The 21,536-nt window shown below is 46.4% G+C and overlaps 2 protein-coding genes across 7 annotated transcripts in view; one reads left to right on the top strand and one right to left on the bottom strand.

The window, feature by feature from the left end:
* The window catches only part of KCND3 (potassium voltage-gated channel subfamily D member 3), a 220,862-nt gene that overhangs the window by 13,371 nt on the left and 185,955 nt on the right, over nucleotides 1-21,536 (bottom strand). For all 5 annotated transcript variants that reach the window (XM_039460916.2, XM_039460917.2, XM_003933465.4 and 2 more), the window contains exon 3: nucleotides 3,858-4,020. In XM_039460916.2, the coding sequence (XP_039316850.1) occupies nucleotides 3,858-4,020 (163 nt within the window). The remainder of the gene's footprint in view (nucleotides 1-3,857; nucleotides 4,021-21,536) is intronic.
* The window catches only part of DDX20 (DEAD-box helicase 20), a 61,789-nt gene that overhangs the window by 28,114 nt on the left and 12,139 nt on the right, over nucleotides 1-21,536 (top strand). Inside the window, exon 12 of one of the 2 annotated variants that reach the window (XM_074381250.1) lies at nucleotides 1,599-2,503. The exons of the other annotated variant lie outside the window; for it this stretch is intronic. The gene's annotated coding sequence lies outside the window, so the exon portion shown is untranslated. Of the gene's footprint in view, nucleotides 1-1,598; nucleotides 2,504-21,536 lie in introns of those variants that run through there. 2 annotated transcript variants of the gene reach the window in all.

Genomic DNA, 21,536 nt, shown 5'->3' with positions numbered 1-21,536 from the left:
TCCAAGACCCAAAAAAAAAAAAAAAAAAAAAAAGAAAAGGGAAGATGTGATGTGAGGGGAAGTGACTCATCCAGCTTATCCAGGGCAAGGCAGTGGATGAGCAGGACTTCAGCTCAGGACCTCCAGCTTTCAGACCCGAATGCGGCTTCCAGAACTTTTTCCTCCTCCCTTCCTGAATTTCCACCATCGGGCAAGTTTCAAAATTCGAGAAAAACCCAGGAGATTGCATTTTCAACAAATGTGGAGAATCCAGAGTTGGAGGAGAGGGGGTGGAAGGAGAAAGCTGCTACCTTGGGTACCGTTGCAGGCACCATCCATGCTCAAGCCCATACTTCTATCAGTCCTTGAGACACCTCTCACAGTTAGGCACTTTATTCCTGTTTGGCTAATGGGTGCCTTTTAACCATAAGTATTTCTATCTGTTGGCCTGGGAGAGGCAGAAGGAAGAGAAACAGAAAGAAATGGAAAGGACAAAACATGGGCAATTACATTCTTAGGCATTTATTTCAGAGAAATTAAAACTTATGCTCACATAAAAACTTCTACATGATTGTGCACAGTAGCACAATTTGGCTATTATTTGTAATAGCCAAAAACTGGAATCATCCCAGGTGTTCCTCAACAGGCAAATAAACACACTGGTACATCTGTACCTTGGAATACTCCTCAGCAATAAAAACGAGTGAATTACTGATACAGCAACTTGGATGAAAATCCAGGAACCACATAGAATGGAAAAAAACCCCAAAGGTTACCTATTGCCTGAATTCATTTATATAACATTTTTGAAGTGAAAACATTTTATAAATGATGGAAAAATAAATGGTTGCTAGGGGTTAGGGACAGGACAGGGCTAGGGCAGAAGGTGGGGTTATAAAAGGGCAACCCACAAGATTCTGGTGGTGTCAGAACTGTTGAGTCTCTTGACCACGGCCGTGGATCCATGAACTTAATACACACACAGACACACACACACACACACACACACACACACACACACATGCACATACACCAGAACAAGTAAAACTGGAATATCTGAATAAGATTGGTTGGTTGTACAATGTCTATACCCTGGTTGTGATATATAGTACTATTGTTTTGTACAATGTTACCACTGGGGGAACTGCTGGGCAAACTTTACAAGGCATTGCTCTGTGTTATTTCTTACAACTACATGGGCATCTGTAATTATCTCAATGAAACATTTCATTAAAGATAAGAAAATGGGTATGTACCAGAACTCAAGATGGGGACCAAATGCCCCACTTCAGATGTTCCCCTCTCTATCCACTGCCAGACCTCCCCTTATCTCCAGTTCACTTGGCTCAGAGGACACAGTATCTAAAGCAAATAGTAATAGACTAATCTTAGTAATAATCCCAAACAAACTAGTCATGGGAAGAGGATGACAGCATTAATTTCCCTTTGAGGGAAGTTAATATAGCTACTAGAGCTCCCGAGTGTGTGGTCTGGGCTGAGAACTGTCATTAGCCTCCTGCCTATCCCATCTCTCCCTTTCCACCAAATTTTCTGGACCTGCTTGCCTTGACCCATGGTGAAAGATTCAGTGCTGGAGCAGCATTTTTTCTCTCTTATAGGAAGCCCAAGGTGACAGAGACAGAGCTGAGTAACCTTGAGGAGAAACAGTATCCAGGCGAGGTAAAAACACCGTAAATATTTACTCGGATTTCAAGGGGAGAGAAAAGAGGAAGAGGGAAAGGGGCAGGGAAGGAGGGAGACTCATCTTTAGCAACTAGAGGAAGGAATAAGCCTAAGTTGCTCCTAGATTTTAATCACACAGGATGAACTTTATAATGTCCCAGTGGAGAGCTGGGAATGCGCCTGTAATCCTAGCTACTCTGGAGGCTGGGGTGGGATGATTCCCTGACCCCAGGAGTTTGACTCCATCCTGGACAACACCGTGAGATCCCGTCTCTAAAAACAATAATAAATCAATTCCCAGGAGAGGGGAAGGTAGCTGTAGGAGCCATTGAGAGCACAGCTGGAATGGGCTGTCACTGGTGTGTGCACAGCCATGAGCTAGCGTGTGAGCTGAGGATTCCTGTGAACCTCACCTGTTCTGCCAAAAACCTGTGTCAGCCCGGGCCCCTTGGGGGCGGAGCCACTAGAGGATCCTTGGCCCTTCAGGGTCTCCGGTTCCTGAATGTGGGAAGGAGATCCCCGTTTCTCCCACCCCCTTATTTAGAACTGCGTAACATATTTGGACTGTATTCAAATCTGCTGCCTGACTTGAACAGGGAAAGAGGTAAGATTTCCATTTCTGGAGTGACTGGCAGGGAACAGGAGGCAGGGAAACCCTGACCTTGGGTGAAGAGGTAGGAGATAGACATGTATGGGACAGAAAGGATGATGGCACAGAGCCAGAAGATAAATCTTAAGGTGGCAACCTAACAGACCAGGTCAGGATAAATAAAAACATAGTTCAGCAGAGGCAGAGGGGACAGGAGGGCAAGGAAGAGCCAAGCACAAAGGCACACAAAAGGTGATAGGCTACCGGTGGGAACAAAATGGATTCACTATACAATTATATGTAAATTGTTATATAATAATTATACATTTTGGAGCTTGCTTTCATGAGCTTTATAGCTTTGTGACAGTCGGCGTACACAGATCTGTTCTGAAATTCTGGATTTCTTCCTCCAGAACGACAGTAACTTCCCTTTGAGGCTTTACACCCAAAGCAAGCCCTGCTAGTTGGAGGTTATCCCTGCAAGCAGAAGGCCAGTAGCAGGGATCTGTAGCAAGGAAAGAATCTGGCTGCAATGCCTAGGGCCGACCACATAGTATGTGTTCCGTAAATGTTTGTGGAATAATGGATAAAAGAAAGAATAAAGTAAAGAGACAAAACCCCAAGCCTCCAAAAGCCAATCTTTCAACAGCTTGCTCCCTGTCCATTGTCCTCAGAAAGGCTCTGGCCACAATCCCTGGGGGCTGAGATGCTGCTGAAGGGGCATCACAGTTCAGCCCAAATCTGAAGACAATAACACCACTCCCCTCTCCCCCAACCCAGATATCCCACTTCTGAGAGGAAACCTGGGGAAAGTCACTACCCAGGAACCTCACTGGCTAGACACATTAAAAATGCAAGTGAACAAGAGTTGGCTGAGTCGATGAGCTGTTCTAGAAAGAAGGTTCAGGGCTAGCCGGAAAAAGAGGCTTCTTTCTGAGCACTAAAGGCTTCAGACATTTTTCCTCACTGCATGGGCAAATGACCATATTTTACCCTCTGCTGCCATCTTCAGTAGTGTACATGGAGCATAATCTAAAGCTTTCCTCAGGACTCATGGTTAGTCACCTGATCTCCAACTGCAGTTAAGTTCTGTGCCTTTACCCTATGATATCCTGGAGATTCCTAAAGCCTCTTGTGCCATATGTCTCTGTACTCAGCGGCCTCAGGATGCTCTCCTTTCACAGTATTTATTTTTCCTTTCAACAAATTTATTTTTGTCACTGGGTTTTGTATAGGCTTTTATAGGATATTAAAAAGAGATTACGTTTCCTAGTAAGCTCTTGCTTGGCAGAGGGAGGCGTGCAGGGACGGCTGAGTGGCAGTGGCTGAGGGAGTGGAGGTGGAGCCAGGGGCCGAGGAAATTGCCATAGAATGTCCAAAGGGGGATAATCAGCTTACAGATAATTGAGGGCTCATTGCATTTTGGAGCTGACCGGGGCTGGAATTTAGGAGACCGGTGAGCAGGAAGGGACTGAAGCTACCTTACCTTGCAAAGCCAAAGGCTGTCTGTGCAGTGATCCTCCAAGCAGCTCTAGGCCTGGCTCCCTGACTGGTGCTCCCCCGCGTCATTTACACTGCCCCCCGCATCCCTGCGTCTGAGGCTTACCTTTTGTGCTCTGCGTTTATCAGCTCTCTGATTCTGGTGGTAAATCCGGCTAAAGTTGGAAACAATCACAGGGACCGGCAGGGCAATGACGAGGACGCCACTCAAGGAGCAGATGGAGCCGAAGATCTTCCCTGCGATCGTCTTAGGCACCATGTCTCCGTATCTGAGAGAGGGAGAGAAACAGGTGTAAGGGAGCGAGGGCCATTTGGGAAACAAGTCAGGCTTCCCTGCCAGTCATTCGCCTATTCATTCATTCACTCATTCAGCAATTGTTTAGAGTACCTACTATGTGCCAGGTACCGTGACACAACCTGGGGGTGAACAAAAGAGACGAGATCCTTATGTGCACGGAGACAGCATCCTAACAAGACCATAAACAATTAAGCGAATACATAAAAAAGTTGGTTCTAGGAAAAGACGAGAGAGAGATTCTGCATCAGATGGTGGGACTGAGGTCAGGAAAGGCCTCTCTGATAAGCTAACATTTAAGCCAAGAGCTGAAGGTAAAGGATCCAGTAATGCAAAACACCTGGGGACAATGGTGTGCGGTAGAGGGAACAGCAAGTACAGAGGCCCTGAGGTAGCAGGAAGGGGTCTGACCTAATCTAGGAATTGTCAAAGGGTCAGCAAGACTAGAGCCCACAAGAGGAGGGTAAGGCAGACAGGGCCCAGATCATGCAGCGTCTGACGGGCCACAGGGAGAAATATGGGTTTATCTTAAATACAGTGAGGTGCTATGAGGAGTTTTAAGCAGAAGAGCAACAGAATCTCATTTAGGATGATAATTACAAATAAAGTCGCCTTCTATTCATGTGGATTTATAATTTACAAAGCACTTCTACATATTTACCTCACATAAGCTCCATGAACCCTGTGAACTTTGTATTCTTATCCCCGTTGCACAGACACAGGTACTGAGGCTTAGATAATTACGTGGACTGCCCTCATTTGCTCGGCTGGGATTAAAAGCCATTCTTCTTGCTTTTATCTATTTTCCAGTAGCCATAGCATCTCAGAGGGGGACCATGAGCTCTGAAGCTCAGCCCCTCACATCTGTGAAGCTACGTTGGAACTGTGCCTGCTCCTCTCAGAGCTTGGGAAACTCGCTTAAGTACTTCACACCCTAGCAGCTGCCCTCTGGGACCAGCTTGGCCTGGATCCTACTCAGTCCTGGGCAGGCAGGCCAGAGCCTCTGTCCTCAATCAATAAGACACTCTCCACAGTGGTTAAGTGTTTATTGAGATAATTGAAAGGCCTTATTAAGCAAAGAGCTATGATTACTCCTTTGGCCAAAGCCAGAAACACCAACTCCCCTGTCTCTGTACCCTCTGGTGTCTGGAGCAGAAACAAGCTTAGGATGACCAGGAATTGTTTCTGCTAAAATAGGCTCAAAGTCATTTGTCCCGAGGAGACCATGGAGCTTGGGTTTCCAGAGAGGATGTGGAAGGGAATGGGATAAGCTATTTCAGAAGTATGAACACCCAAGAAGTTTGTGGAAGACATGGCAGAAGTAGACAGGCATTTGGTGAATGAATGAATGAATGAATGATCTCACTTAAGCCTCTCAATTCCCTTTGAAGTAGGCTCCTGTTTTGAGACTGCCTTCCTTCTCCTTCAGTGTCCATGTCCTTTGCCCTGGCTCAAGATTTCCTGGACGTGCACCAGCATTGAGGCCTGTGATAGAGCCTTCTAGATTTTTGCAGCTAGGGTTGTCTCCTCCGCCATGATACTCAGGAGAGGCCTCCAGGGAAGTGGTTGAGAACGTGGATTCTGAACTTAGACAATGTGGGTTCAAGACTCACCCAGCTCCATAAAATAACTGTGTGATCTTGGGGGACTCTTACTCTGGGCCTCAGTTTCCTTATCTATAAATTGAAGATAATAACAGTAACCTAGATCATAATCCTGTTGTAACATATACAGCTCTACAAACAATAAATACTATTACTTTCAGCTAGGCATTCTGAAAACCACAGTCTCTGTTGATGAGAAACTCTAAAAACACGGTTGGTTTTCCCAAGTTCAAATAGCCCCAGTGATGAAGAAAAAGGGGCTGCCTCTGAGATAGATCACCTTAGCTGGGATTTTCAGATGGCACAACTGAAGTCCCGCGGGCACAGGGCTGTGGATGAAAATAAAGCATGGCAGGAATGTGGAAGAATAACGTCAGGAAGGCTGCATTTCAGAGTCACCGAGGCTGGTGAGGAATGCTAAGGACAACAGAAAGATCGTTTTATCCATTTGAAGAAAGAGGGAGAAGGGAAGCCATACTTCCTGCTAGGGCAGATGGTCTGCTAGTGACAGATGACGGGGAGAAAGCCGAATAATCCACTCCCAGACGTCCTCTGCCTTCTCCACTGAGAAGGAGGAGCTGCGTCTTGGAGAGGCTGGGACAAATGCTGAAAAGAAGGATCCGGAGCTTAAAGTAGGAGACGGGAGAGCAGGCAAGGGTCCAGCTGAATTCAGTAAATTTACGTCACAGGCCCACATGAGTCCCACCCGGGAGACAGGAGGCATGTGCAGATGGGGCTGCGGAACCACTGCCCTGGATCTTTGAGAAATCATGGTGCAGCAGAAAATTGCCAGAGACAAGAGATGGAAAAGAGTTGTATTGAATTTTTAAAGAAGGCAAAAGGAGAAACCACAGACCAATAGGCTGGGCATCCATAAATTCTGCCATCAAATTGCTGGCAGAATTTGAGAGCAGATTATTAAGTGGACAGCTTGTGAATACTTGGAAAACAAGCTGTATTGGTTCTCTAGGCACATGTTTTGCCAAATTAATCTTATTTCTTGTGGTGACAGTGAGGTTGACTGGTTGGTAGATCAAGGGACTGCTCCAGACCGACTGAATAATGATTTTAACAGGATGGGTTCTTGTCCCAGTTCTTTATACCCTTGACAAGCTGGAGGAGTGTGGTGTGGATAGCAATGTGGTTAGCAGGGTTTACACAACCACGTCCAGTCTTCTGGCACTTCTCAAAGATTATCAACTGTGGTCCTATGCCAGCAAAAGAAGTTCATGGTTTTCATGTTAAAATATCTCCTTTAGTGAAAAAGTCAAGAAGTAAATGAAAGAAAGAATAGATCTCAAGTTAGGTGTCCAGTGGTATGTTCCAGAATTTTTCAACAACTTATATAAAGCCAGAGGGAGGCAACATGGCCTAATAATTAAGAGAGGACACTGGAGTCCAATCTGGGTTTGAGCCCTAGCTTACATTAGTTACCCACTAGTTAAGTGACCCTGGGCCATTTATTTAACCCGGGCCTCTATCACCTATAAAATGGGTTTTTTATCCCCAGGGTTGTTGCGATAATTAATGAGATGATTCAGAAGAAACCCTTAATTCAGTGTTTGAATAACTAAGTTGTCTAGAATTAGCCAGTGTAGTGGGTACCTATTGTTTTGTCTGCTGACACCCTAATAGGAATTGTGCCTCTCATTACCATGATGATATAAACTGTTCAGATAAGCTGCCGTATTTCCCATACCCCCATGCCCACTTGCCACAGTTAGTGAGTTCAAAATAGGGCATCTCACCCATACTGAGTCAATGACTTCCTTTCCTGGATGTATTATTTTTTTTTAAAGCTTTACTGAGACACAATTTACACACTACAAAATCCAACCATTTAAATTGTACATTTCAATGGTTTTTAGTATATCTACAGAGTTGTGTTCACATCACCACAGTTTAATTTTAGAGCACTTCATAACCCCTAAAAAAACATGTACCCATTAGCAGTCAGCGACCATTCCACAGCCTACCTCTCAGACTTACACAACCAGGAATCTACTCTGTGTCTCCATAGATGTCCTCATAATTGGACAATTCATGTGAACGGACCCACATATGTAGCTTTTGGTGTCTGACTTCTTTCACTGAATGTGTTTTCAAGGTTCATCCATGTTGTGGCATGTATCAGTACTCCATTCCTTTTTATGGCTGAATAACATTCCACTGTCTGGGTATACCACATTTTGTTAATTCATTCATCAGTTGATGACATTTGGGTTATTCCCACATTTGAGTTTTTCTGGATAATGCTGCTATGACCATTTGTGTACAAGTTTTTGTGTGAACATGTTTCCATTTCCCTAGGAGTCATATGGTAACTAGGTTAAATAGTTTGAGGAACTGCCGAAATGTTTTCCAAAGTGGCCGTGCCATTTTACATTCCCACCAGCAATGAATGAAGGGTCCAATTTCTCTTTATCTAAGACAACACTTGTCATTGTCTGTCTTTTTATCGCTATCCCGGTGGGTATTATCTCGTTATGGTTTTGATTTGGATTTTCCTGTTGGCTGATGACGTAGCACATCTTTTCCCCTTCCTTGGACTTTTACATAGGGATCAGATCAGTCTCTTTCAAAGAAGCCGATATTGCAAAAAACAAAGCTCTGGAGCTGTTGGCAGCCACGGTGTCTGCCACGGGGAAAAGCGGGATTGCAGTCGGGGAGGAAGAAGATTGGCACTAGCAGGAGATGAGCGATGGAAAGGACAGTGATGGAGCTTGAGTTCCTGTTCTAATTCTTACCAAGGACCAGCTGTACCCCTGACTTTCCTGTCACTTAGCTGTTCCATCCTTCGTTTGACTCTGCTCACTACCAAATTTTTGTTTAACCTTCTTTCATTTGGCCCCTGTGGTGATGATGAGGAGGCTGCTACTGACGATTGTTTCAAAGTAAATTCCTCCCATTTCTAAATGACAGAGCTACTATGAATTGAGATCTTTAGGAGTCAAAAGGATTTTAACAGGTTGTAATCTGGGGCGAAGGCAACCAGATTAATTTTAACAAAGATAAATGAGAACACCAGCATTTTGATTCCAATAATCAATGACGTATAGCTGATGGGAAAGACCTGGCTTAAAAAGAGTCTGTTAAAAATCACCAGGGAATTTAACTTCAACATTGGCCACCAGTATAAAGAGGCTGTTAAAAAAGTAATGCCATTCTTGGCTGGACTGATGTGAGTGCAGTGTCTGGAAAAAAGAATGAGTGTTATACTCTGCTCCTCGATGCAGACCATTGCTAGGCTGCCGTGTCAAGTTCCAGGCACTATGCAGTCTGTATAACTGGATCATGACTAGAGACGGGAGGCTGTCAGGAAATCCTCTCAAGGGAAACCATCAAAGGAATGGGAACATTTGGCCCGAAGAAGTGGAGTTGAGGAATGAAAGAATGGAAAGGAACAATGTACCAGAGCCTGTGCTAGAAACTTTATCTGCATTAGTGGGGTCTCACTGTAACCCACCCTATCAGGTAGGGTTGACCCACATTAGGGATGAGGAGCGTCAGTCCAGAGAGGACAGGAACTCGTTCAAGGTCACTCAAGTAGTAAGAGGCAGAACTGCTGGGGTTAGAGCACAGGTTGTTTTCATTGCCCCTGCTCTTTCCTTCACATCCTGCTCCTCCCAGGGTCAGGGAAGGGTGGAAGGGGCAGTGAGGGTGGGGAGAGGGAAAGAAGGGCTCTGGAAGAGGGCTGCGAGGAGTCAGCAGGAACTTAATCCCTTCTCTCCACCTCCTTTCAGTGGCAGCAGCACAGCACAGTAGTTAAAAGTGTGGTCTCTGAGTGCCAGGCTCCCCAGGGCAAATCCTGGCTCTGCCACTTGTTAGCTGGGTGACTTTGGCCATGATACTGAAGTCCTTTGTCTTCAGTTTCCTAGCATTGATCAGTTAATAGTACCTAGGTCACAGGGTTGCTGTGAGGGATTGGATGAATTATGTTTTGTGAAAGCTCAACCTGGCATATAGGAAAAGCTTTATTGATAAGTGTTTATTAAATAAACCCTGGGCCCAGACCATCATGATTTCTAAACTAGACTCCTGCAAAAGTCTCTTAACCAGAATTCTCACTTCTACTTTTGTTCCCCATATATACATATAAAACAATTACTTATATTATATACATAAAATTATAATGTAAATTATTTTATATATATAAAATAATATAAGTTCCTGAGCTCAAGTGATCCTCCCACCTTAGCCTCCTGCGTAGCAAGGACTGCAGGTGGTTGCCACCATGCCCAGCTGATTTTTTTATTTTTTGTAGAGGTGAGTTTCACTATGTTGCCCAGGGTGGTCTGGAAGTCCTGCCCTCAAGTGGTCCTTCCATCATGGCCTCTCAAAGCACTGGGATTTTGCAGGTGTGAGCAACCACACCCAGCCAGAAGCATATTTTTAAAAAATGTAAATCCAATCATGTAATTTCCCTGCTCAAGGCACTTCGATAAATGTTTGTTGAATGTATGAGTTAATGAGTAAATTAACTCAACATTGTTGCAAAGACTACATGCCTATTACACAGTAAACATTCACTAAAGGCAGCTAATTATGGGCATAATGACGGTGGTGTGCAGGACCCTTTATCCCATGGTCCCTCCTGCGGCCCACCTGGGCAGAATACTGAAGTAAGGGAGCTAAAGGTGATTCTCTAAGTCCTAATGGCGTCTATGGCTTGTTTTCTCTGTGGAATTTTGAAGAAAGAGGAGGTAAAAAAAGGAAAAACTGAAACAGTCATGGCTTAGAAGAAAAAATATTTAAACCCGTAGCCTTATTCCTTTGTGTCTTCCTCTACTCATGCAAATAAGGACTCTCTTCTCTCTACCCTGGCTTTGTGGGTAGGGATAGTAAGGGACAAGAAAGTTCTTCATGGAGGTGACATCCCAGGTACAGGTGAGCTGTGGTGCCCAGCCCAGAGTTCGGACGCACACTCAAACCCTATCTGGGGCCAATGTAGAGGCAGCTGTTTGCCCTGAGCAGGTGGGGCTCAGGGACTCTGCTTCGGTTGCTCTGTCTCTCCTAGCACATCCTCGGTAATCCACAGTAATGTCTGGACTGAGGCAAAAGCAAGGAAGCTTACCCTCCTAATATGGAAGGCTAATTAATTTATATTGGGGCTTAGGGATAATTATACTTTTTTTTTTTCCTTTTAGTTGCATTTATTTTAAGGCTGAATTTATTCCCGTGCCATAAGTTTTTGTTTCTTCAGTTTCTTCTGGGATATCTTCTTCTGGGCAACCTCCTCTTCTGGTTTAGGAACAATCTGTTCCTTTTCAGTAAGGATCATCTCAATGTGGCAGGGAGAACTCATGTATGGGTTAATTCGACCATGAGCTCTGTAGGTCCGGCGGGGCATCTTGGGTGCTTTGTTCACTTGGACATGCTCAATGACCAGAGAATCTACATCTAAACCCTTAAGTTCAGCGTTACTCTCTGCATTTTTAAGCAAAAATTCAGCACTCTTTTTGGGCCACCGACCTTGTGTCCAGCCCCACTGCTTGGCCTGGGCACACCTGCCAACTCCACCATTGTAACGTGGGATTGGTACACACTGTTTCTGTAAAGTGACATCTTTCAGATACTTCGTGGCTTTTCGTATATGCATACCCTTGATGGCCTGAGCAGTTTCACGTGTGTTCTTAAAGTGAACACGAAGATTGGAACCTCTTGATTTGCATGACTTTGTGGGGTTCTCTGGATCAAGTGAATAGCGAACCATTTTCACAGATTACCTCAGGCCGCTTAGGGAAAGAGGAAGCTAATTAAACTTTTTATATGAACTTAAGTTTCACGAACCACCTGCCTTGTACAATTAATTGCTCCCTTAATTTCCTTCTCCAGGTGCCAAGAGATAAGTGCAAGCCAAGCTCCCCCATCCAGTTCTGCTGCCTCTCAGGTGGGGGCATGGCTGCCTGTCTGGTGGGGAGTCCATTTTTTACTGGAGACCAGGGCACTGCCCAGTTAGGGCCCAGCTACTGGTAGCTTAACCAGGGAGACACATCCTCATTGAGTGTCTGCGAGGAAGACGTCTCAGCCCCATTGCCACACCCAGTGCTGCACCCATCTTCTCCACGGGGATGCCCCTGAACTTGGCTTCCTGGAGCCTCAGTGTTGGGGATGGGGGTGGGGCACAGAAGCTGCCCTGCTGGGTGGGACCAGGGTGAGAAGAGTTCTTAGAGCAGGCTGGGCCACCATAGTGAGTTCCAGGGACTCAGACCTCTGTGGCTTCCTCCTTGTCCAGGGGCAAAAGACAACAGTAGATCATTATGGAAGACACCAAAAATATCAGCCAGGACTGAGTTCATCCCATGACAAACACCTGTGCAGCCTCTTTTTATGTCCAAATATCCTCCCATGGGTAGATACTATTATTATTCCCATTTTACAGATGAGGAAACTGAGGCATAGAGTGATAAGTATATGCCCAAGGTTACTTGGCTAGCCAGCTGCAGAACTGGGACACAGACCAGGTCCCTTTGATTCCAAAGTCCCTTTGCATAGCCACTAGATATCTAGCCCAAAGCTATGGTTTCTGGGGAGCCAATATGGCAGGCAGCAGTCCTGGTAGACAGCAAGGGAGGAGAACACTTTAGAGGCAACCAGCTCTAGGGCATCAGCCTACTCATAATTCTACAAAAAAACTTTAGCCCTAAGCTGTCAAATCTCAAGGTGGGAAACTTGGGAAATGAAATGAAACCCCGTATCAGCTCTCCTTTCCATCACATGCACCCCCTACCCCCAACACACACCTCTGCTCATGTCTCTGCAGCTGGGTGCTCTCCTGGGCTCACCTGCAAAGTGAGCCCCAGCAGTGAGCCAGGAGCCAAAAAGATGGGATGACTTTTAGGAATCTTGAATTCTGAAGATACCACCTGAGGGTGGACCCAGACAGAACAGATGAGGCTCAGAACAAGGTAATCTAATAATAATCACAATGGCAATTCAGTAATTTATTTTATTTAGCATCGGTATGGCCATTTAATCTTCATAACAACCTTACAAGGCACTATTAGCCCCATTTTTGAGATTAGGAAACTGAAGCTCAGAGAAGTTAAGTAACATGTTCAAGATCATCGGCTTATCCAAGCCAGTGCTCCACACCAGGCTTGTCTGACTTCAGAGCACTCCTCTTTCTCACTGGAGGAGGAGAGAAATGACCTGGGGATCTGGCCAATCCACATGAGAAAGAATGGTCTCTTTGTGACAGAATGATTTATAATCCTTTGGGTATATACCCAGTAATGGGATTACTGGGTCGAATGGTATTTCTGTTTTTAGGTCTTTGAGGAATTGCGACTCTGTCTTCCACAATGGTTGAGCTGATTTACACTCATTTCCATCAACAGTGTATAACAAGCATTCCTGTTTCTGTGCAACCTCACCAGCATCTGTTATTTTTTGACTTTTTAATAATGGCCATTCTGACTAGTATGAGCTGTGATTTTGATTTACATTTCTCTAATGATCAGTGATGTTGAACTTTTTTTTCATATGATTGTTGGATGCATGTATTTCTTTTGAAAAGTGTCTGTTCATGTCCTTGCCCACTTTTTAATGTGGTTATTTGCTTTTTTGCTTGTTGATTTAAGTTCCTTATCGATGCTAGATATTAGACCTTTGTCAGAATCATAGTTTGCAAACATTTTTTTCCCATTCTGTAGGGTGTCTGTTCACTCTGTTGGTAGTTTCTTTTGCTGTGTAGAAGCTCTTTAGTTTAATTAGATCCCATTTGTCAATGTTTGCTTTTGTTGCAATTACTTTTGGCATTTTTGTCATGAAATCTTTGCCTGTTCCTATGTCCAGAATGGTATTGCCTATATTGTCTTCCATATCATAAAGACACAAGCATGTGAATGTTCATTGCAGCAGTAGTCACAAAGCAAAGACGTGGAATCAACCTAAATGCCTATCAGTGGTAGACTAGATAAAGAAAATGTGGCATATATGCATCATAGAATACTATACAGCCATAAAAAAGAATGAGATCATGTCCTCTGCAGGAACATGGATGAAGCTGGAGGCCATTTTCCTTAACAAACTAATGCAGGAATAGAAAACCAAATATTTCATGTTCTCACTTTTAAGTGAGAGCTAACTGTTGAGAGCGCATGGACACATCAAGGGGAACAATATTCACTAGGGACTATCGGAGGAAGGAGGAGGGAGAGGATCAGGAAAAATAATGATTACTAGCCTTAATACCTGGGTGACAAAATATAATCTGTACAATAAACCCCCATGACACAAGTTTACCTACATAACAAACCTGCACTTGTATCCCTGAACTTAAAATTAAAGTTAAATTGAAAAAAGAAAGAGAAAGAACAGCCTTGAGACAATGGAGAAATTTTCAAAGCGGCATGAGCCCAGCAACCCTGCTGGAGGGTTCTCTGGGAGAGGTTTCCTGAGCTCTGCCTGCAGAAAGTCCTGGGAGAAGGGGTGGACGACTCTTCCCAGTTATTGCTGTGGTTTGCTCTGGCTTTCAGAGTCACAGCCAGTCACAGCAGCAGGCTCCAGGCCAAGATCACTTTACCACTCTTGGCCTGTGGCAGTAATCTTGTCTTGACAAGTAATCTTGTCCACCTCAATGGCTATGCTGGCTGGCAAAGCTGTTCTAATCCGGTGGTTCTCAAACTTTAGTGTGCATTGGAATTGCCTGGATGGCTTGGTAAAACATAGAATGTTGGGCCCCAATCTCAGATTTCTGATCCTGTAGCTCTGGAGTGAGATGTGAGTCTGCATTCTAACTAAGTTCCTAGGCATCATGGATGTTGGTGATCTGGGGACCACTGCTCTAAATCAACATCTCTCTATAGCTCACAGATCTGCAGCCTCTGTTGTCATGTCAGCGGAAAGGGGTCATAGCAACTAGCCTCAGACCAGTCATGCATACATGAAGAAACAAAGTCAGACATCGGGTGGGAGATCCTGCCTGTTTATACAGAGGGATTCCCTGTGTGCTGTGCTTACCCCACCTACCCTACCCCATACCCCCTTGCACTGGCCAATACCTTCCCCCTATCCTCCTGGATTTATTAATTCATCAAACATCTGCCGGGTGTTTGTTAGGAGTAGGAATACAAAGCTAAATAGACAGGTATGTCCTCTGCCTTCAAGGAGCTTATGATGTTTATAGGGAAGACAGAAAAATAAATCCTGATGATGGTCCCATGTCACAACACTATAAGAAGGATGTATGCAGGGTCCTGTGTGAGCACAAAGGAGGAGCCTCTAAATCAAACTGGAGGGTGGTCAGAGGGTCTCTTGGAGGCAGCAGCACAGGCTGACTTCCGAGCTGTGAGGGAAGAACTATGGGAAATTACTGCTGGAGTAAAGGGTAGGTGGGAGATGAGGCTGGAGGGGTAGTCACAGGAAGATCCTCTGGGTTAATCCAGGAACTTGAACTGCTTCCTGAAATCAGCAGGTTTCCAGTGAAGGATTTTAAATGATATGAAAAAATCCTCATCTTTGAAAGATCACCTTGAAAGCAGTGTGGTGGATGGATTGAATGGGAATGAAGGTAGAGGCAGGGAAACCAGTTAGCAGGATACTGCATCAGTCCGGGCAGAAAGGCCTGATCCAAGGCAATGACACAGTGGGGATGGGAAAGAGAGGATGGATAGACACTTATTATACCTATCCATCCTTTTCTGTTGGGTTTGGTCACTGACTCACTGTGAGGGTGGAAGGGAGAATCTTGGAGTGAGGCTCAGGCTTGGGAAGCGGGACAGCCTCTTCCATCTCTAGCGAAGTTCCCACCCTTTCCTTCCTTTTATTGTCACGTGCTCCTGCCACACTGTCTGTGCTCCCAGATGCATTGTGCTCCTCCATGACTCCAAGCTTCTCCCAGGCCCTTCTCTCAGCTGAGAATGGCCTCCTCCCTCCCTTTGCTAGGTAACTCATGAGTGCCATATGCTGTTCAAATGTCACCTCCCTGGGCTCTCCCTGACTTCCCCAGGCAGAGTATTAACTATTCCTGTCTTTCCACCTTGGTTGGAATACTTACTGCTTTATGCTCTGACATACCTCCCCAACTGTCTATTTCTCCAATTCAAATAAGAGCAGTCTGAGGACAGGGCTTTCTGTCTCTAGATCCCTGGTGCCTCACACGCTGCATGACGCCAGGGACTCAATCGTTCATGAGTGAATGACAGGGAAAGCAACCCCCCTGGTGTGTGTTCCATGGACTGGATTGGCTCCTGGGACAGACTTCTTGAATCAAAATAGAATAAACTCCAGGAGAGGAGAGGTTGTATCCTTGGTACCTAGAACCATGCCTGGCACAGGACGGACACTCAAGACATTTGTTGAATGGGTGAATGAATTATGAAAAGAGTATCAGTGGAATTGCTGACTCGGCATACTGGATCATCAGAGGACCTTTATGCCGCAAAACACTTTTATCCTGAATAAAATATACTTTCTGGTGCATTGTATGATTCACTTGAAGTAGGGGAATCTATAGTATCCCCAATAAAAAGGAACAAATCTAAGGCCACATCACAGCTGGGAGGAGTCAGCAGCAAGCAGAGGGAGGAACCCTCGCTCTGAGGCACACACCAACAGTAACCAGTGGATCTGTGATTTGTCACTGCGAGTTGGAACCTTGGGCTAAAAGCAAACAGAGGGAACTTGAAGGTGGGCCTTGAAGTGGGCTGAAGTCCTTCCAAGATGGTGGTACAACCTGACTTATTAGCAAAGCATATTTAAATCCTGTGCAGAGGTGAACATTCTTAACCTAGGGCTTCAGGAGTCCCCCAGATTAAGATCAAGTAAAATGAATCATAAGGAAGCAAGCAACCATGAGTAAGTCAACCAGCCAAACAAACAATAGATTTGGACCCTTCTCAAAAACTTCAGATACTGGAATTGATAGATAGCGAATAGTTATGTATGAAATGTTTCCTAAAAATAAAGCATAAAATCACGAAGATGAGCAAGCAGTAAGACACTATCAGTAAACACCAGGCAGATGTGAAAAAGAAACAAAGGGAGTTTCTAGAAGAGAAAAAGTTAAATGTTAAAAGTATTACTGAGCATAAGGCCTTAAACCAACCGGTTATTCTTATTGGGCATCTTCTAGAGTGGACATTCTCTTCCCAACCTAATTCTTGGGAACCCTCCTCTTGTCACTTGGCCCAAGAAGTTCTTGTACCTGAGTCTATTCCTATTATGACCAGACGGAGGGCAGTGAAGACCAGAGAGCTGCCTGCACCAGCCCTGTCGCCAAAAGAGGTGATCGCTGTAACCCTTCACAGAGCACAGTGAAGTCTGGTTCTTGTACAGACATAATCCCTTTAGCTTGCATAGCTCCCAGGAAAAACACACTGACGAGGATGAATGTAGAGAGTGTGAGCAGACAGCAACCAATGTTAAAACTAGACAGAGGTGGAAGAGCAAATGCTAGCCAGCCACCTGTGAGATAAAAACCAGGAAAGGAGATGTCATCAGGTTAGTTCACCACTGGTCTCCTGTCGATGGGAAGCTACTAAAATGAAAACTGGGATTTGGTTATTTGTGGTGATGTTGTCTAAACGTCCAGTCAGTTGTTCCCTGCCCTATGGATGCATTGGCCAAGTGTGGTCTACAAGGACATTTGTACTTTGGAGGGGAAGGTAGAAGGACTGAGACTCCAGAGGCTGTGAAGTCACTTGCCCTCACCTAGTGATGAGCCAGCCCCTCAGCTCTGGAGAGGACACATGCCCTGATCGGGGGCATCCCTGGGTGGGACTGGGAGCCATGCTGACAGGTGGAATGCCCAGGCCCAGTTGTGAGAGGCATGCTTTTACGCAGACTGGGCCTTGCTCAGTCCATTCTTCCCAGTCTCAGATACCAAGAAACTTCTGATTTATCTCTCCAGGCTCTTGGGAGTAGAGACACGAGGAGCAGAGACACATGTATCTGGTCAGGTGGTGGAGCCCTTGTCCCCCAGGCCTGTGCCATCAGTTTCTCTGTATGTTCACACAGTAGCCTTCTCCCTGGGCCACTTCTCAGCCTTCTGCCCCCCTGGGCTAGCACACATTCCTCAGAAAGGGATGAGCTGCCTCAACTGTACTGTGGAGCAACTGCCATGACTAGCCTTGGTTAGTTCCAAAGTGGCCATGGATGGCAGAAGGGAGGGCTGGGTGCTGGGAGAAGGTGGGAAGGTGGGAAGGGCACCATGCAGTCTATGCAGCGAAGGCAGGATTGGCCAGAGTCAGATGCCTTTATGCCCTGACATACCTCCCCAAAACAGCGCTCCCAGAGAGGGTGAAGCATCAAAGTGGAAGTCCACAGAGGTGACAGGGAGCTAGGACATGGAAGCTGAGCTGGGCAACCAGACATACTCTTGTGACCAGAGTCTTCCCTGAAGTTCAGTCCTGCCTCTCCTCGCACGCCCTTGATTCTGCCTTCTGTGGCTCCAGCAGGGACAGTGGTTGAGGCAGTGACAGGCAGGGGGTAGCAGTGGGAAGAGGCAGAATGGTAGCACTAGTGACCAGAGGAGTCTTAGCCCCAGGCCAGGCCAGATTGAGTGCTTATCAGTTTGGCCACTTGACCCTATGGCCACCAGGTGTCCCCACTCTTCAGCGCGCTCTGCTCTCCACTGCCCATGGGGTAAATCCAGGTTGCTCCAACTGCCCTTTGCAAATCTGATCCGGCACTCCCCACACTGTGCTGCTCTCACACTGCCCTCCATCTTGGGCGTCCTCTCTTCCCCTTATCGCCCATCCTCATCCTCTGAGAAACAGAACAAGTTCTCCCTCTTCCATGAAGTCTCAGATGCTTACAGGTCCTGAAGGGTTGTACAGGGTGGCAAGACCCACACCCACGTGGCACAGGAATCCTCTCTTTTCAGCCTCTGCTCTACCTTCCCGGTGAACTCACTGGGCACAGGCTTTGGAGCTGGACAGACCTGTGCAGAAGTCCCTGCTCTCCCACTGCCCAGCTGAGAGACCTCAAGCAGACCCAGACAACTTCCTGGGCCTCAGTTTGACTCATCCGAGCACTGGAATAGCAATAAACTGCCTCGCAGAGTTGTTAGAAAAATCAAGTCTGCAAAAGCATTTCATGATCTGTGCAGTGGCAGACAGTGCTTAGTTCTTCTGCGTGAAACAACCTGGGCCATGGTTGGGCTGCTCACATCGTCAGCTTTCCTGTAACTTGTACCTGTGAGTGCCGCTTCTGCCATCGGGGACTCCAGAGTACACCTGTCCCTGTGTGTCAACGCCACAGCCTTCCTCTGAGCTCTGAAAGCACTGCCTGCTCCTCATCTCGTTTGGCTGCACTGCCAGTGGCTGTTTCACACTTACCTGCCCCCTCTGGCAGGCCCTAAGAGAGGGTACAAGACTACGTCATGCAAAGAACGTAGGCCTTGGAGTCAGAAGTCCTTGGCCTGCAAGTCTGCGTCTTCCTTTCTCTGGTTGTATGGCTTCTGGGCAGTGACTTAGATCTCTAAGCTGGGAATAATGTATCCCTATGGGGAACGGTTACTGTGCACTTACAGACCTCACCGTGCAGCACTGACAGGATGCTTGCTTCACGTCTCTCTACCCACCAGATGGTAAGCTCCATCAGAGCAGGCCGGTGCAGGAATGTCACATCCTGGAAATAGGGTCTTTACCTCCATATTACTTTAGCACTTCTGCCATATTGGGTACACAGTGGGCTGTTTAAAGGATACTTTTACAGTGGTGGACTAAATTCAGTCCTTTTTCCTAAGGCAGATTTTCCTCTGAGCCTGTAGCAGAACTAAATGGATCTTCAACTTAACTATGGTCTCTAACCTCATGTTGGGTACTTAAACTCTTGCTCAGGGCCTAGGGCCATTTGAATTTCAACGGAGCCATGGAAAACCCAGAAGAGCCCTTTCACATCTTGCAAGCTTCCAGCTCTGGGCTCTGTGCTTCTGGGTTTTCTTTGACCCAGCTCAGTAAATTCAACTGATCATCGAACATTCTCCTGAAGTACTTCTTCTGCTTTGGAAAGCAGAAATGGGGCCACATGCTGAACACTGGCTCATCTGACTGTGCTCCCAACTCACACCAAGTCTGTGTGGGCTGAGGAGGCTCCTCCTGCAGTCCTCAGCAGGGGCCTGGTCTGGACATCTGCCTGGAAGGGACAGGAGCCAGGGCCCTTTTGGCCTCTATCTTTAAGTCTCTGGTTCTTTGGGCCTTTCCTTTTTTCTGCTTCCTACCCTCTAGTGCTGAGTGAGATGCCCTCTGTGTGATACCCTAGCACCCTAGCCTTACCCACCCCACCCCATGTAAGCTGGTGACAGCAGAGGCCTTGTTTGCCTGGGCCACCCCTGCTTCTCCACAGCCTAGCACAGCGCCAGCCACGCAGTAGGGTTCCATTACATGCTTTATAAATACATGGGTGCTTCTCTGATTCTCTTTCGGTCTCTGCCTCTCTCAGATCCCCATGTCTGAGCTGTCCCAGCCAGCATTGCCTGGGCTAAGATCTGCTAGAATCAGTTTTGGGGCAATTAGAGGTGGTCCTAAAGGCTGCTGGTTGTGTGTGTGTGTTTGTGTAAAATTCCTCACATACACCAAGCCCCCAAATAGACACATCACTTTCTCCTCACCCCTTCAGAGAAACCCTCTGGCATTCACCATCACACATACACTCACACCAGGTCAGAGCAGGGAAAACCTTCAAAATCATCTGCTCCAGGCCGGGCGCAGTGGCTCAAGCCTGTAATCCCAGCACTTTGGGAGGCCGAGGTGGGTGGATCACGAGGTCAAGAGATCGAGACCATCCTGGTCAACATGGTGAAACCCCGTCTCTACTAAAAATACAAAAAATTAGCTGGGCATGGTGGTGCATGCCTGTAATCCCAGCTACTCAGGAGGCTGAGGCAGGAGAATTGCCTCAACCCAGGAGGCAGAGGCCGCAGTGAGCCGAGATTGCGCCATTGCACCCCAGCCTGGGTAACAAGAGCGAAACTCCATCTCAAAAAAAAAAAAAAAGGTAAAAAAAAAAAAAAAAAAACCCAAAAAACAAAAGGTAAAAGAAGAACAACCGACTCCAACTCCCTTGTGACAAACGATCCTGCAAAATCTCTCGTGGCTTCTTTAACTTTTCCGTCTGTGAGGCTCATCTTGTCAACTTGATTCTTGCTTCTTGAGGGCAGGGCTGTGTCTTACGCTACTTTACATCCTCTTTATAACAGAGCTTGAAGTAGGGTAGGCGTCAGTGACCACTAGGCCGAGCTGCCCAGCCCTTCCCCTTGGACCAAGGCCTTCTTTCACATGCCTCATGTCCTTGGCATTGACTCCTTTTCCACCTCCCCAGGGATCCTGCTGCCACCCAGCTCCTCCCTGGCTTCTGCCAAGGGGACAGGGTAATGCTGTATCCAGGGACTCCCCTGTTTCCTTGGTGGTCAGAGCCGTTCTTTAGCCCTAGTAGCATGCTCTCCTTCTTGGTCAATATTTAGTTTCATTTAGGTTCTAATTCAGGCAGGAAGGAGGCAGGTGGGCTTGGGATCGCTACGGGGCTAGCAGGGACCCATCATCCGTCAGCCTCCCCCGCAGGCTGATGTGACTGCATGTGTATTATATTTGCTCTAAATCCTCCTTTTACAACATTTCTGTCCTCTGCCCTTCAATCAGCCTTCTGTGTTCTGGGCCTGACCTGGCCACAGCATGCAGGGAAGGGAACATGCTGGGGTCAGTGCAGGGCTCCACAAGGCTTCCTCAGCAGCCCTGCCTGTAGCCTCTTTGGGAAACGCAGCTGCCCCCCAGGGGAAGGGGCTGGGCTGAAGTTTCCCTGCCCCACTGCTGGGGACAGTATGAGGCGTCATAATGGATGAATGCTTACTATGTGCCAGGCACTGGTCTAAGTGTTTTGTGAATGTTAGTTTATTTAATTCTCTCAACAACCCCAGATAGGGAGATAGGTTCTGTAATTATTC

This window comes from Saimiri boliviensis, chromosome 11 (assembly GCF_048565385.1).
Source record: "Saimiri boliviensis isolate mSaiBol1 chromosome 11, mSaiBol1.pri, whole genome shotgun sequence".
NCBI classification, from domain to species: domain Eukaryota; kingdom Metazoa; phylum Chordata; class Mammalia; order Primates; family Cebidae; genus Saimiri; species Saimiri boliviensis.
This window is presented reverse-complemented; position numbering and strand designations above follow the sequence as displayed.